Source organism: Dryobates pubescens, chromosome 9 (assembly GCF_014839835.1).
Source record: "Dryobates pubescens isolate bDryPub1 chromosome 9, bDryPub1.pri, whole genome shotgun sequence".
Lineage (NCBI taxonomy): Eukaryota > Metazoa > Chordata > Aves > Piciformes > Picidae > Dryobates > Dryobates pubescens.
The window spans coordinates 1,296,712-1,312,126 of NC_071620.1; the positions used below are offsets into that span (position 1 = coordinate 1,296,712).

Sequence of the window (15,415 nt, forward strand, 5' to 3'; positions counted from 1 at the left end):
GAGCTGAGTGGAGCGTACCGGGGTGCTGAGCCGTGCAGCACTGGAGCTGTGTGGAGCTTACTGGGGTGCTGAGCCGTGCAGCACTGGAGCTGTGTGGAGCTTACTGGGGTGCTGAGCCCTGCAGGACCGGTGCTGAGTGGAGCTCACTGGGGTGCTGAGCCCTGCAGGACCGGAGCTGAGTGGAGCTTACTGGGGTGCTGAGCCCCGCAGGACCGGGGCTGAGCAGAGCTTACTGGGGTGCTGAGCCCCGCAGGACCGGTGCTGAGCGGAGCTTACTGGGGTGCTGAGCCCTGCAGGACCGGAGCTGAGTGGAGCGTACTGGGGTGCTGAGCCCCGCAGGACCGGGGCTGATGGACGTGCTGGGCCGTATGAAGCTGTGCTGAGCCGTGCAGCACTGGAGCTGTGTGGAGCTTACTGGGGTGCTGAGCCGTGCTGAATTGGAGCTAACTGAGGAGCTGAACGCTGCTGAACTGGAGCTGCCTGGGGAGCTGAGCCAAGATGGAATGGAGCCGAGCGGGCAGCTGTGCCAGGCAGAACTGGAGCTGCCTGGGGAGCTGAGCCATGCAGGGCTGTATCTCTCTTAGGTGCTGAGCCACACTGAGCTGTGCTCAGCCGTGTGGGACTGGAGCTGACTCAGGAGCTGAACTGGAGCTGACTGGGGAGCTGAGCTATCCTGAACTGGAGCTGACTGGGAAGCCGAGCTATCCTGAACTGGAGCTGACTCAGGAGCTGAACTGGAGCTGACTGGGGAGCCGAGCTATCCTGAACTGGAGCTGACTGGGAAGCCGAGCTATCCTGAACTGGAGCTGACTGGGAAGCCGAGCTATCCTGAACTGGAGCTGACTAAGGAGCTGAACTGGAGCTGACTGGGGAGCCGAGCTATCCTGAACTGGAGCTGACTGGGAAGCCAAGCTATCCTGAACTGGAGCTGACTAAGGAGCTGAACTGGAGCTGACTGGGGAGCCGAGCTATCCTGAACTGGAGCTGACTGGGAAGCCGAGCTATCCTGAACTGGAGCTGACTAAGGAGCTAAGCCATCCTGAACTGGAGCTGACTAAGGAGCTAAGCCATCCTGAACTGGAGCTGACTAAGGAGCCAAGCCATCCTGAACTGGAGCTGACTAAGGAGCTAAGCCATCCTGAACTGGAGCTGACTAAGGAGCTAAGCCATCCTGAACTGGAGTTTACTGGGGAACTGAGCCATCCTGAACCAGAATTTACTGGGGAGCAGAGCCACTGTGAACTGGAGCTGACTGGGGGACTAAGCCATCCTGAACTGGAGCTTGCCAGGGACCTAAGCCATCCTGAACTGGAGCTTGCTGGGGAGCTAAGCCATCCTGAACTGGAGCTGACTAGGGGCCTAAGCCATCCTGAACTGGAGCTTGATGGGGACCTAAGCCGTCCTGAACTGGAGCTTGCCAGGGACCTAAGCCATCCTGAACTGGAGCTGACTAGGGGCCTAAGCCATCCTGAACTGGAGCTTGCCAGGGACCTAAGCCATCCTGAACTGGAGCTTGCCGGGGACCTAAGCCATCCTGAACTGGAGCTTGCCGGGGAGCTAAGCCATCCTAAACTGGAGCTTGCCAGGGAGCTGAGCCATCCTGAACTGGAGCTTGCCAGGGAGCTGAGCCATCCTGAACTGGAGCTTGCCAGGGAGCTGAGCCATCCTGAACTGGAGCTTGACGGGGACCTAAGCCATCCTGAACTGGAGCTTGCCGGGGAGCTAAGCCATCCTGAACTGGAGCTGAGTGAGGAGCTGAGCCTTGCTGAGCCCTGCTGAGCTGGGAGCAAACTGGAGCTGCTGGGGGAGCTGAGGCCAGCCGGAGCTGTCCGAGGTGCTGATCCAGGAGCTGAGCCGCACCACCCCAGGCAGCACCATGGTGTTCGCTCCAGGTAAGGACATCCATCCCCTGCCCTTGGGGACAGCAGTGGGAAGGCTCCGATCGTGCCAGGGAGCCGCAGCCAGGGGCTGGGAGGGGGTGGGGATGCAGAACGGCCACACTGGAACTGCCACCGAGCAGGGAGGAGGAGAAGGCTTTGAAGAAGGTGACTTAGTTTGGGATGCTTGGTTTCATAGTATCATGATATCAGTCAGGGTTGGAAGGGACCACAAGGATCATCCTGTTCCAGCCCCCCTGCCATGGGCAGGGACACCCCACACTAGATCAGGCTGCCCAGAGCCTCATCCAGCCTGGCCTTAAACACCTCCAGGGCTGGGGCCCCAACCACCTCCCTGGACAACCCATTCCAGGGCTTCACCACTCTCATGGGGAAGAACTTCCTCCTCCCCTCCAGCCTGAATCTCCCCACCTCCAGCTTCATTCCATTCCTCTTAGTCCTATCACTGCCTGAGATCCTGAGCAGTCCCTCCCCAGCCTTCCTGTAGGCCCCCTTCAGATACTGGAAGGCCACAATGAGGTCACCTGGGAGCCTTCTCTTCTCCAGACTGAACAGCCCCAACTCCTTCAGTCTGTCCTCACAGCAGAGATGGTCCAGCCCTCTGCTCATCCTCCTGGCCCTTCTCTGGACACCTTCCAGCACCTCCAGATCCCTCTTGTCCTAGGGGCTAAAGCACTGGAGGCAGTACTCCAGGTGGGGTCTCAGCAGAGCTGAGCAGAGGGGGAGAATCCCCTCCCTTGCCCTGCTGGCCACACTTCTCTTGCTGCAGCCCAGGCTCTGCTTGGCTCTCTGGGCTGCAAGTGCACACTGAGAGCTCCTGCTGAGCTTCTCCTCCCCCAGCACCCCCAAGGCTCTCTCCTCAGGGCTGCTTTCCAGCCAGTCCCTGCCCAGCCTGCATTTGTGCCTGGGATTGCCTTGAGCCAGCTGCAGGACCCTGCCCTTGGTCTTGTTGAACCTCCTGAGGTTGGCTTGTGCCCAGCTCTCCAGCCTGTCCAGGTCCCTCTGGATGGATCCCTTCCCTCCAGCCTGTCTGCTGCACCACACAGCTTGGTGTCAGCAGCAAACCTGCTGAGGGTGCACTCAATGCCACTGTCCATGGCACCCACAGAGATGTTGAACAAGCCTGGTCCCAGGACTGATCCCTGAGGGACTCTGCTTGTCCCTGGCCTCCGCTGGGACATGGACCATGGACAGCCACTCTTTGGGTGCAGTCATCAAGCCAGTTCTGTATCCATCTAGTGGTCACCCATCACACCCCTGTGTCACCAGCCTGGAGCCCAGGCTGTGGTGCAGGACAGTGTGAAGGCTGAGCTCAGGCCCAGGGAAACGACATCAGTTGCTGGCCCCTCAGCTATTGATGTTGTCACCTGCTCCCAGAAGGCCACCAGGTTGGTCAGGCAGGATTTGCCCTTGAGTGTAGTTCATTGAATTTCATTGACTTTCATTCTCTTGTTTTATTTTACCTCAGGTTAGTTTCATTTCTCTTGGGTTGGGTTATTTTATTGTGCTTTACTTTATTTTAGTTCCCTTAGTTGCATTTTACTCTTTTACTCAGTTGGGTTTGGTGCAGCTTGGATTGGTTTCTTTCCTTTGACTTCAATTTCATTTACTCTGATTTTATTCCTTTAATTTATCTTCTTTGGCTTTAGTTTGGTTTATTGCCTTTTTATTTCATTGAATTTCATTTTGTTCTTTTAGCTTCCTTGGGTTTAGTTTCCTTTGGTTTGGTTTAGTTTGCTTTGGATTAGTTTAGTTTGCTTTGCTTTGCTTTGGTTTCATTTGGTTTGGTTTAGTTTGCTTTGGTTTGGTTTCATTTGGTTTGGTTTGGTTTAGTTTGCTTTGCTTTGGTTTAATTTGAGTTGGTTTAGTTTGCTTGGTTTCATTTGGTTTGGTTTAGTTTGCTTTGGTTTGGTTTCATTTGGTTTAGTTTGCTTTGCTTTGGATTGGTTTAGTTTGCTTTGGTTTCATTTGGTTTGGTTTAGTTTGCTTTGCTTTCATTTGGTTTGGTTTAGTTAGCTTTGCTTTGGTTTAGTTTGCTTTGCTCTGGTTTCATTTGGTTTGGTTTAGTTTGCTTTGCTCTGGTTTCATTTGGTTTGGTTTAGTTTGCTTTGCTTTGGTTTCATTTGGTTTGGTTTAGTTTGCTTTGGTTTGGTTTCATTTGGTTTGGTTTGGTTTAGTTTGCTTTGCTTTGGATTGGTTTAGTTTGCTTTGCTTTGGATTGGTTTAGTTTGCTTTGCTTTGGTTTAATTTGGTTTGGTTTGGTTTAGTTTGCTTTGGTTTGGTTTGGTTTCATTTGGTTTGGTTTAGTTTGCTTTGGTTTGGTTTCATTTGGTTTGGTTTGGTTTAGTTTGCTTTGCTTTGGATTGGTTTAGTTTGCTTTGCTTTGGTTTAATTTGGTTTGGTTTGGTTTAGTTTGCTTTGGTTTCATTTGGTTTGGTTTGGTTTCATTTGGTTTGGTTTAGTTTGCTTTGCTTTGCTTTGGTTTCATTTGGTTTGGTTTAGTTTGCTTAGGCTTGGTTAATTTTGCTTTGGCTGGCTTTGGTTAATTGTGCTTGGCTTTGGTTAATTTGATTCGGTTTCATTTATTTTGCTTTGCTTTCCTTTGGTTTATTTTGCTTTGCTTTGGTTAATTTTGCTTTGCTTTGGTTTAATTTGGTTCGCTTTGGTTTAATTTGGTTCGGTTTCATTTATTTTGCTTTGCTTTCCTTTGGTTTATTTTGCTTTGCTTTGGTTAATTTTGCTTTGCTTTGGTTTAATTTTGCTTTGCTTTGGTTTAATTTGGTTCGCTTTGGTTTAATTTGCTTTGCTTTGGTTTGCTTTGCTTTGGTTTAATTTGGTTCGCTTTGGTTTATTTTGCTTTGGTTTAATTTGGTTTGGTTTATTTTGCTTTACTTTGGTTTGGTTTAGTTTATTTGGATTTGGTTTGGTTCAGTTTGCTTTGGTTTGGTTCAGTTTGGTTTATTTTGCTTTGGTTTGGTTTAATTTGCTTTGGTTTGGTTTAATTTGCTTTGGTTTGGTTTCTTTTCTCTATGAGCACCCTCCTGTTCTCATTCTTGTTCCCTTCCTCACTGTGTCAGTTGTCATGACTCATTAGTTGCTATTCACCTTAATTTCACCTTGCTCATTATCCCTTGCTGCATTACTTGCAAGCCCCCTGGGTGGCTCTTTAGGTTCCCCTCCAACCCAAACCACTCCACAGTTCCTTGGGCTGTGTCTTTAACACAATCCCTGCAGAAGAGAGGAAGAAACCTTCCTTCCCCTGCCCTTAGCAGCAACTGCATGGAGTTGCCACTGCCGGGGAAGCTGCCAGGGCTGGGCTCAGCTTCCTCCCGGCTGGGACAGGACAGCAGCAGGAGGATGCAGAGGGACTCCCTGCAGGAGTGGTGCTGAGCGGAGCTCACTGGTGCTGAGCCCTGCGGGAGTGGTGCTGAGCGGAGCTCACTGGTGCTGAGCCCTGCGGGAGTGGTGCTGAGCGGAGCTCACTGGTGCTGAGCCCTGCGGGAGTGGTGCTGAGCGGAGCTCACTGGTGCTGAGCCCTGCGGGAGTGGTGCTGAGCGGAGCTCACTGGTGCTGAGCCCTGCGGGAGTGGTGCTGAGCGGAGCTCACTGGTGCTGAGCCCTGCGGGAGTGGTGCTGAGCGGAGCTCACTGGTGCTGAGCCCTGCGGGAGTGGTGCTGAGCGGAGCTCACTGGTGCGGAGCCCTGCGGGAGTGGTGCTGAGCGGAGCTCACTGGTGCTGAGCCCTGCGGGAGTGGTGCTGAGCGGAGCTCACTGGTGCTGAGCCCTGCGGGAGTGGTGCTGAGCGGAGCTCACTGGTGCTGAGCCCTGCAGGAGTGGTGCTGAGCGGAGCTCACTGGTGCTGAGCCCTGCAGGAGTGGTGCTGAGCGGAGCTCACTGGTGCTGAGCCCTGCAGGAGTGGTGCTGAGCGGAGCTCACTGGTGCTGAGCCCTGCGGGAGTGGTGCTGAGCGGAGCTCACTGGTGCTGAGCCCTGCAGGAGTGGTGCTGAGCGGAGCTCACTGGTGCTGAGCCCTGCGGGAGTGGTGCTGAGCGGAGATCACTGGTGCTGAGCCCTGCGGGAGTGGTGCTGAGCGGAGCTCACTGGTGCTGAGCCCTGCAGGAGTGGTGCTGAGCGGAGCTCACTGGTGCTGAGCCCTGCGGGAGTGGTGCTGAGCGGAGCTCACTGGTGCTGAGCCCTGCGGGAGTGGTGCTGAGCGGAGCTCACTGGTGCTGAGCCCTGCGGGAGTGGTGCTGAGCGGAGCTCACTGGTGCTGAGCCCTGCAGGAGTGGTGCTGAGCGGAGCTCACTGGTGCTGAGCCCTGCGGGAGTGGTGCTGAGCGGAGATCACTGGTGCTGAGCCCTGCGGGAGTGGTGCTGAGCGGAGCTCACTGGTGCTGAGCCCTGCAGGAGTGGAGCTGAGTGCAGCCCCCAGCCCCAGCAGGCCGCTCACAGCCCCCAGCCCCAGCCCCAGCCGGCCGCTCACAGCCCCAACCAGCCTGCCCTGCAGTGCTGCCAGCCATGGGGCAGCTCCCAGCTCTCTGGGCAGCCTGGGCCAGGCTCTCCCCACCCTCAGGGGCAAACATTTCTCCCTTCTCTGCACTCTCAGTCTCCCTCTCTGAGTCCAAAGCCTCCCCCCTTGGCCTGGCACCACAGGCCCTGGGAAAAGCCTGTCCCCAGCTGTCTGCTCAGCCCTTGAAGCACTGCAAGGCCACCGAAGCTCTCCCCAGAGGCCAGTCCCAAGGGACTCTGAAGCAGTTTGATGCCTTCCCAGGCTGCAGCAGAGAGCTTCCTTGCTTTGCCAGCTTCCCCACCAGAGTGGATCAGCACCTCTGGGTCAGAGCACAGCTGCCAGGGCTTCAATCACACTGTGATGAGATCCTTAAAACACTTGGTGCAGGCTGAGCTCCTCCTCACCTTCTGTGGCATCGTGCCAGGCTGCTCCCCTGCTCTGTGCTCCAGAGTGCCAGCACCAGCTGGGGAGGCAGCTGAGCAGCTCCTGACTTTGCTCTTGTAAGGAAGGGCTGCTGAGCAGGGGAGGTTCTGCCTGCTCAGATGTCTATCCTCACACCCTGAAGTGTGTTCACACTTGGAGTTCTTCATTCCTGATGTCAAAATGTTGATACAAAAATGGGTTCTAGCTCCTCCTACTCCCTGTTGGGGTGGCAAGGGCAGGAGTAAAGCCTCTGCCTTCCAGAGCCCGGAAAAAAGGTCAAGAATGCTTCAGATTACACTGCAAAGGAACAAGATTCACAGACTCCCAGCCTGGTGGGGTGGGAAGGGACCCCTGGGGCTCCCCCAGCCCAAGCTCTGCTCCAGCAGGGCCCCCCCAGCAGCTTGCCCAGCAGCACAGTGCCCGGGGGGGTTGGAAGCTCCTAGAATCCCTGCATCCCAGCACCCCAGAACCCCAGCACCCCTGCATCTTTGCATCCCAGAACCCCAGCACCCCTGCATCCCAGCACCCCTGCATCCCAGTGTAGTGCAGTGGGAAGGGACCTCTGGAGCTGCCCCAGCCCCAGGCCTGCTCCAGCAGGGCCCCCCCAGCAGCTTGCCCAGCAGCACAGTGCCCAGGGGGGGTTGGAAGCTCTCCACCCCAGCAGACTCCACAACCTCTCTGGGCAGCCTGCTCCAGGCCTCCAGCAGCCTCCCCCCAAACCACTTTCTCCTCCTGCTCAGCTGCCACCTCCTGGCTTCCAGGCTCTGCCCCTTGGCCTGGCCCTGGGCACCACTCAGCAGAGCCTGGCCCCAGCCTCTTGCCCCCCACAGCTCCTTCAGCTCTTGCTGAGCATTGCTCAGCTGCCCTCTGGGGCTGCTCTAACCTCCTTTCAGGGAGCTGTGGAGAGCAAGAATGAGCTGCATGACCTCAGACATCCTCTTCAACCCATCCTATCATCACCACCTCCTTCATCATAGAATCATGGAATTGTCAGGGCTGGAAGGGAGCTCAAGGCTCAGCCAGCTCCAACCCCCTGCCACAGCCAGGGACACCTCACACCACAGCAGGTTGCTCACAGCCACCTCCAGCCTGGCTGCAAACACCTCCAGGCAGGAGGCTGCCACCACCTCCCTGGGCAGCCTGTGCCAGGCTCTCACCACCCTCCTGGCCAACAACTTCTTCCTCACAGCCAATCTGAATTTCTAGTTCTGCTCCATCCCCCCCAGTCCTATCCCTCCCTGACACCCTCAGCAGTCCCTCCCCAGCTTGCTTGAAGCCCCCTGCAGATCCTGGAAGGCCACAATGAGGTCACCTGGGAGCCTTCTCTTCTCCAGCCTGAACAGCCCCAGCTCCCTCAGGCTGTCCTCACAGCAGAGGTGCTCCAGCCCTCTCCTCCACGGGCAGCTTTCCACCATCACAAACTGCTCCCAGACACTCCACGGGGCTGGTCTGGGTCGGGTTTCTTTCCCTTTCGGGTGCTCCCAGCGTGGCCCCAGCCACTCAGCTTGCCTTTCTTTGTGGTTTGGTTGCGGCAGGTGAGAAGCCAGGGCTGGAGCAGGACGAAGTGAGGCTGCAGAAGGCCAGCAAGCAGATCGTGCAGACTGCCATCCTCCGAGCGCTGCAGCAGGTCGCCCGGGAGCGCCAGCAAGGGCAGAGCCCGCCCAAGGGCGGGGCGAACCTCCAGCTGGAGAGGGGAAAGCTGACCAAGAAGCATGAGAAGAAGTAACGCAGAGGCTTGGATGTTCTCTGTCGTTTGCAGCCGTTTCAAGCCTTCTCTTTCGCCTTCAGCTGTCTCCTAGCGCAATGCTGTAAAGCAAACCAAAGTATAACCACGCCTAGAGGTAAGGTAAAGCTGCAGTAGTCCTCAGCTGAGAAGTATGAAGTGCATTAGGTGACCAAGCCCATATTTATGCAGAGCTTCTTGACCAAAGCCACTAAGCAGAGCTAGAAAGCCACTGACCAGAGCTATGAACCCCACTAACCAGAGCTATGAACCCCACTAACCAGAGCCAGAAAGCTACTAAGCAGAGATAGAAAGCTACCAAACAGAGCTCTAAACCCCACTAAGCAGAGCTAGAAAGCCACTGACCAGAGCTATGAACCCCACTAAGCAGAGCTAGAAAGCCACTGACCAGAGCTATGAACCCCACTAAGCAGAGCTAGAAAGCCACTGACCACAGCTGTGAACCCCACTAACCAGAGCTAGAAAGCCACTGACCACAGCTGTGAACCCCACTAACCAGAGCTAGAAAGCCACTGACCACAGCTGTGAACCCCACTAAGCAGAGCTGGAAAGCCACTGACCAGAGCTATGAACCCCACTAAGCAGAGCTAGAAAGCCACTGACCAGAGCTATGAACCCCACTAACCAGAGCTAGAAAGCCACAGACCAGAGCTATGAACCCCACTAACCAGAGCTAGAAAGCTACTGACCACAGCTATGAACCCCACTAACCAGAGCTAGAAAGCTACTGACCAGAGCTATGAACCCCACTAACCAGAGCTAGAAAGCTACTGACCACAGCTATGAACCCCACTAACCAGAGCTAGAAAGCCACAGACCAGAGCTATGAACCCCACTAACCAGAGCTAGAAAGCTACTGACCAGAGCTATGAACCCCACTGACCAGAGCCAGAAAACTACTAAGCAGAGCTAGGAACCCCACTAAGCAGAGCTGGAAAGCCACTGACCAGAGCTATGAACCCCACTAAGCAGAGCTAGAAAGCTACTGACCACAGCTATGAACCCCACTAACCAGAGCTAGAAAGCCACTGACCAGAGCTATGAACCCCACTAACCAGAGCTAGAAAGCTACTGACCACAGCTATGAACCCCACTAAGCAGAGCTAGAAAGCCACTGACCACAGCTATGAACCCCACTAACCAGAGCTAGAAAGCCACTGACCACAGCTATGAACCCCACTAACCAGAGCTAGAAAGCTACTGACCACAGCTATGAACCCCACTGACCAGAGCTAGAAAGCCACTGACCACAGCTATGAACCCCACTGACCAGAGCTAGAAAGCCACTGACCAGAGCTATGAACCCCACTGACCAGAGCTAGAAAGCTACTGACCACAGCTATGAACCCCACTAACCAGAGCTAGAAAGCTACTGACCAGAGCTATGAACCCCACTAACCAGAGCTAGAAAGCTACTGACCACAGCTATGAACCCCACTAACCAGAGCTGGAAAGCTACTAAGCAGAGCTATGAACCCCACTGACCAGAGCTAGAAAGCTACTGACCAGAGCTATGAACCCCACTGACCAGAGCTAGAAAGCCACTGACCACAGCTATGAACCCCACTGACCAGAGCTAGAAAGCCACTGACCAGAGCTATGAACCCCACTAACCAGAGCTAGAAAGCTACTGACCACAGCTATGAACCCCACTAACCAGAGCTGGAAAGCTACTAAGCAGAGCTATGAACCCCACTGACCAGAGCTAGAAAGCTACTGACCAGAGCTATGAACCCCACTGACCAGAGCTAGAAAGCCACTGACCACAGCTATGAACCCCACTGACCAGAGCTAGAAAGCCACTGACCAGAGCTATGAACCCCACTAACCAGAGCTAGAAAGCCACTGACCACAGCTATGAACCCCACTAACCAGAGCTAGAAAGCCACTGACCAGAGCTATGAACCCCACTAACCAGAGCTAGAAAGCTACTGACCACAGCTATGAACCCCACTGACCAGAGCTAGAAAGCCACTGACCACAGCTATGAACCCCACTGACCAGAGCTAGAAAGCCACTGACCAGAGCTATGAACCCCACTGACCAGAGCTAGAAAGCTACTGACCACAGCTATGAACCCCACTGACCAGAGCTAGAAAGCTACTGACCAGAGCTATGAACCCCACTAACCAGAGCTAGAAAGCTACTGACCAGAGCTATGAACCCCACTAACCAGAGCTAGAAAGCTACTGACCACAGCTATGAACCCCACTAACCAGAGCTGGAAAGCTACTAAGCAGAGCTATGAACCCCACTGACCAGAGCTAGAAAGCTACTGACCAGAGCTATGAACCCCACTGACCAGAGCTAGAAAGCCACTGACCACAGCTATGAACCCCACTGACCAGAGCTAGAAAGCTACTGACCACAGCTATGAACCCCACTAACCAGAGCTAGAAAGCTACTGACCACAGCTATGAACCCCACTAACCAGAGCTGGAAAGCTACTAAGCAGAGCTATGAACCCCACTAAGCAGAGCTAGAAAGCCACTGACCAGAGCTATGAACCCCACTGACCAGAGCTAGAAAGCCACTGACCACAGCTATGAACCCCACTGACCAGAGCTAGAAAGCTACTGACCACAGCTATGAACCCCACTAACCAGAGCTAGAAAGCTACTGACCACAGCTATGAACCCCACTGACCAGAGCTAGAAAGCCACTGACCAGAGCTATGAACCCCACTAACCAGAGCTGGAAAGCTACTAAGCAGAGCTATGAACCCCACTAAGCAGAGCTAGAAAGCTACTGACCAGAGCTATGAACCCCACTGACCAGAGCTAGAAAGCCACTGACCACAGCTATGAACCCCACTAACCAGAGCTAGAAAGCCACTGACCACAGCTATGAACCCCACTAACCAGAGCTAGAAAGCCACTGACCAGAGCTATGAACCCCACTGACCAGAGCTAGAAAGCTACTGACCAGAGCTATGAACCCCACTAAGCAGAGCTAGTAAGCCACTGACCAGAGCTATGAACCCCACTAAGCAGAGCTAGAAAGCCACTGACCACAGCTGTGAACCCCACTAACCAGAGCTAGAAAGCCACTGACCACAGCTGTGAACCCCACTAACCAGAGCTAGAAAGCCACAGACCAGAGCTATGAACCCCACTAACCAGAGCTAGAAAGCTACTGACCAGAGCTATGAACCCCACTGACCAGAGCTAGAAAGCCACAGACCAGAGCTATGAACCCCACTGACCAGAGCCAGAAAACTACTAAGCAGAGCTAGGAACCCCACTAAGCAGAGCTGGAAAGCCACTGACCAGAGCTATGAACCCCACTAAGCAGAGCTAGAAAGCTACTGACCACAGCTATGAACCCCACTAACCAGAGCTAGAAAGCCACTGACCAGAGCTATGAACCCCACTAACCAGAGCTAGAAAGCTACTGACCACAGCTATGAACCCCACTGACCAGAGCTAGAAAGCCACTGACCACAGCTATGAACCCCACTAAGCAGAGCTGGAAAGCCACTGACCACAGCTATGAACCCCACTAACCAGAGCTAGAAAGCCACTGACCAGAGCTATGAACCCCACTAACCAGAGCTAGAAAGCTACTGACCACAGCTATGAACCCCACTGACCAGAGCTAGAAAGCCACTGACCACAGCTATGAACCCCACTGACCAGAGCTAGAAAGCCACTGACCAGAGCTATGAACCCCACTGACCAGAGCTAGAAAGCCACTGACCACAGCTATGAACCCCACTGACCAGAGCTAGAAAGCTACTGACCACAGCTATGAACCCCACTAACCAGAGCTAGAAAGCTACTGACCACAGCTATGAACCCCAGTAACCAGAGCTAGAAAGCCACTGACCAGAGCTATGAACCCCACTAACCAGAGCTGGAAAGCTACTAAGCAGAGCTATGAACCCCACTAAGCAGAGCTAGAAAGCTACTGACCAGAGCTATGAACCCCACTGACCAGAGCTAGAAAGCCACTGACCACAGCTATGAACCCCACTAACCAGAGCTAGAAAGCCACTGACCAGAGCTATGAACCCCACTGACCAGAGCTAGAAAGCCACTGACCACAGCTATGAACCCCACTGACCAGAGCTAGAAAGCTACTGACCAGAGCTATGAACCCCACTAACCAGAGCTAGAAAGCTACTGACCACAGCTATGAACCCCACTAACCAGAGCTAGAAAGCTACTGACCAGAGCTATGAACCCCACTGACCAGAGCTAGAAAGCCACTGACCACAGCTATGAACCCCACTAACCAGAGCTAGAAAGCCACTGACCAGAGCTATGAACCCCACTGACCAGAGCTAGAAAGCTACTGACCAGAGCTATGAACCCCACTAACCAGAGCTAGAAAGCCACTGACCAGAGCTATGAACCCCACTAAGCAGAGCTAGAAAGCCACTGACCACAGCTATGAACCCCACTAACCAGAGCTAGAAAGCTACTGACCACAGCTATGAACCCCACTAACCAGAGCTAGAAAGCTACTGACCAGAGCTAGGAACTCCTCTAAGCAGAGCTATGAACCCCATAACCCACAGCTGTGAACCCCACTAACCAGAGCTAGAAAGCTACTGACCAGAGCTATGAACCCCACTAACCAGAGCTAGAAAGCTACTGACCAGAGCTATGAACCCCACTAAGCAGAGCTAGAAAGTTACTGACCAGAGCTATGAACCCCACTAACCAGAGCTAGAAAGCCACTGACCACAGCTATGAACCCCACTAACCAGAGCTAGAAAGCCACTGACCAGAGCTATGAACCCCACTGACCAGAGCTAGAAAGCCACTGACCACAGCTATGAACCCCACTAACCAGAGCTAGAAAGCCACTGACCAGAGCTATGAACCCCACTGACCAGAGCTAGAAAGCCACTGACCAGAGCTATGAACCCCACTAACCAGAGCTAGAAAGCTACTGACCAGAGCTATGAACCCCACTAACCAGAGCTAGAAAGCTACTGACCACAGCTATGAACCCCAGTAACCAGAGCTAGAAAGCCACTGACCACAGCTATGAACCCCACTGACCACAGCTATGAACCCCACTAACCAGAGCTAGAAAGCTACTGACCACAGCTATGAACCCCAGTAACCAGAGCTAGAAAGCCACTGACCAGAGCTAGGAACTCCTCTAAGCAGAGCTATGAACCCCATAACCCACAGCTATGAACCCCACTAACCAGAGCTGGAAAGCCTCTAAGCATGCCCCATCCCTGGAGGTGTTCCAGGCCAGGCCTTGAGCAACCTGGGGTAGTGGAAGGTGGCAGAGGGGTCCTAACTGGATGACCTTTGAGGTCACTTCCCACCCAAACCATTCAATGAATCTCTGAACTGGGCTTGCTTAGTCCACAGGAGGCTGAGGGGAGACCTCATCACCCTCTACAACTACCTCAGAGGAGGTTGGAGCAAGGTGAGGGTCGGTGTCTTGCACTCAACAAGTGACAGGACAAGAGGAAACAGCCTCAGGTTGTGCCAGAGGAGATTCAGTTTGGATGTTAGGATCAGCTTCTCCACACAGAAGGTTCTCAGGCACTGCCCAGGGAGGTGGTGGAGTCACCATCCCTGGAGGTGTTTAAGAAACGTGTGGAGGTGGAGCTGAGGGATGTGGTTTGGTGGTAACAGCATAGCAGAAGTGGTGGGACTGTGAGAGGTTGGAGTTGGTGATCTCAAAGGCCTCTTGATGATCTCAAAGGCCTCTTGATGACCTTGGTGATCTCAAAGGCCTCTTGATGACCTTGGTGATCTCAAAGGCCTCTTGATGATCTCAAAGGCCTCTTGATGACCTTGATGCTCTCAAAGGTCTCTTGATGACCTTGATGGTCTCAAAGGTCTCTTGATGATCTCAAAGGCCTCTTGATGACCTTGATGATCTCAAAGGCCTCTTGATGACCTTGGTGATCTCAAAGGCCTCTTGATGACCTTGATGATCTCAAAGGCCTCTTGATGATCTCAAAGGCCTCTTGATGACCTTGATGATCTCAAAGGCCTCTTGATGACCTTGATGATCTCAAAGGCCTCTTGATGACCTTGGTGATCTCAAAGGTCTCTTGATGACCTTGATGATGTCAAAAGTCTCTTGATGACCTTGATGATGTCAAAGGCCTCTTGATGACCTTGATGATCTCAAAGGCCTCTTGATGATCTCAAAGCTCTCTTAATGACCTCAAAGGTTTCTTGATGACCTTGATGATGTCAAAGTCCTCTTGATGACCTTGATGATCTCAAAGGCCTCTTGATGACCTTGATGATCTCAAAGGCCTCTTGATGATCTCAAAGCTCTCTTAATGACCTCAAAGGTCTCTTGATGACCTTGATGATCTCAAAGGCCTCTTGATGACCACAAAGATCTCTTGGGGATCTCAAAGGCCTCTTGCTGACCTTGATGATCTCAAAGGTCTCTTGATGACCTCCAAGGTCTCTTCCATCCTCACCATTTCATGGATGATGTGGTTCTATGATTTTATGGTGCTGTGGTTCCGTGACTCTGTGAACTGGTAGCAGAAAGAGGCTGTGGTTAAGCTCCATGCCCCAGCTTGGGTGGGAAACACAGCCCAGCAATCCAGCAAGGCTGTGAGCTGGGGCTGTGACCACAGAGCTCTGCTCTCTGGCTTTTCAGTCTGATGAAGCTCAAAGAGGTGCTGCAGTTGCAGTCTCATTCCTGAACCACTCTGGCAGGGAAGTCACTCATGCCTCAGCTATTCCTCTTCTTTTTCATGCCATAGGAAGGGGAGAAACTGAGGTGCTGGTATGGAGCCTACCAGCTGCCCCTGCAGCTTTGCTTGGGCCCTTTTTCTTCTCAGAAAGTGAAGAAAAGAGGCTGAAAAAAAAATGAATCAAAGCCTAAAGGTGGAGTTGATGAA

General features: G+C 53.4%; 1 protein-coding gene across 1 annotated transcript; it reads left to right on the forward strand.

Moving 5' to 3' along the window:
- The first annotated feature begins 1,398 nt into the window (after positions 1 to 1,398).
- Positions 1,399 to 8,553, forward strand: AKAIN1 (A-kinase anchor inhibitor 1). The gene is made up of 2 exons (XM_009910720.2): positions 1,399 to 1,892; positions 8,363 to 8,553. The coding sequence occupies exons 1-2, from the start codon at positions 1,877 to 1,879 to the stop codon at positions 8,551 to 8,553; spliced, it is 207 nt and encodes a 68-aa protein (XP_009909022.2). The 5' UTR covers positions 1,399 to 1,876.
- Positions 8,554 to 15,415: the final 6,862 nt, after the last annotated feature.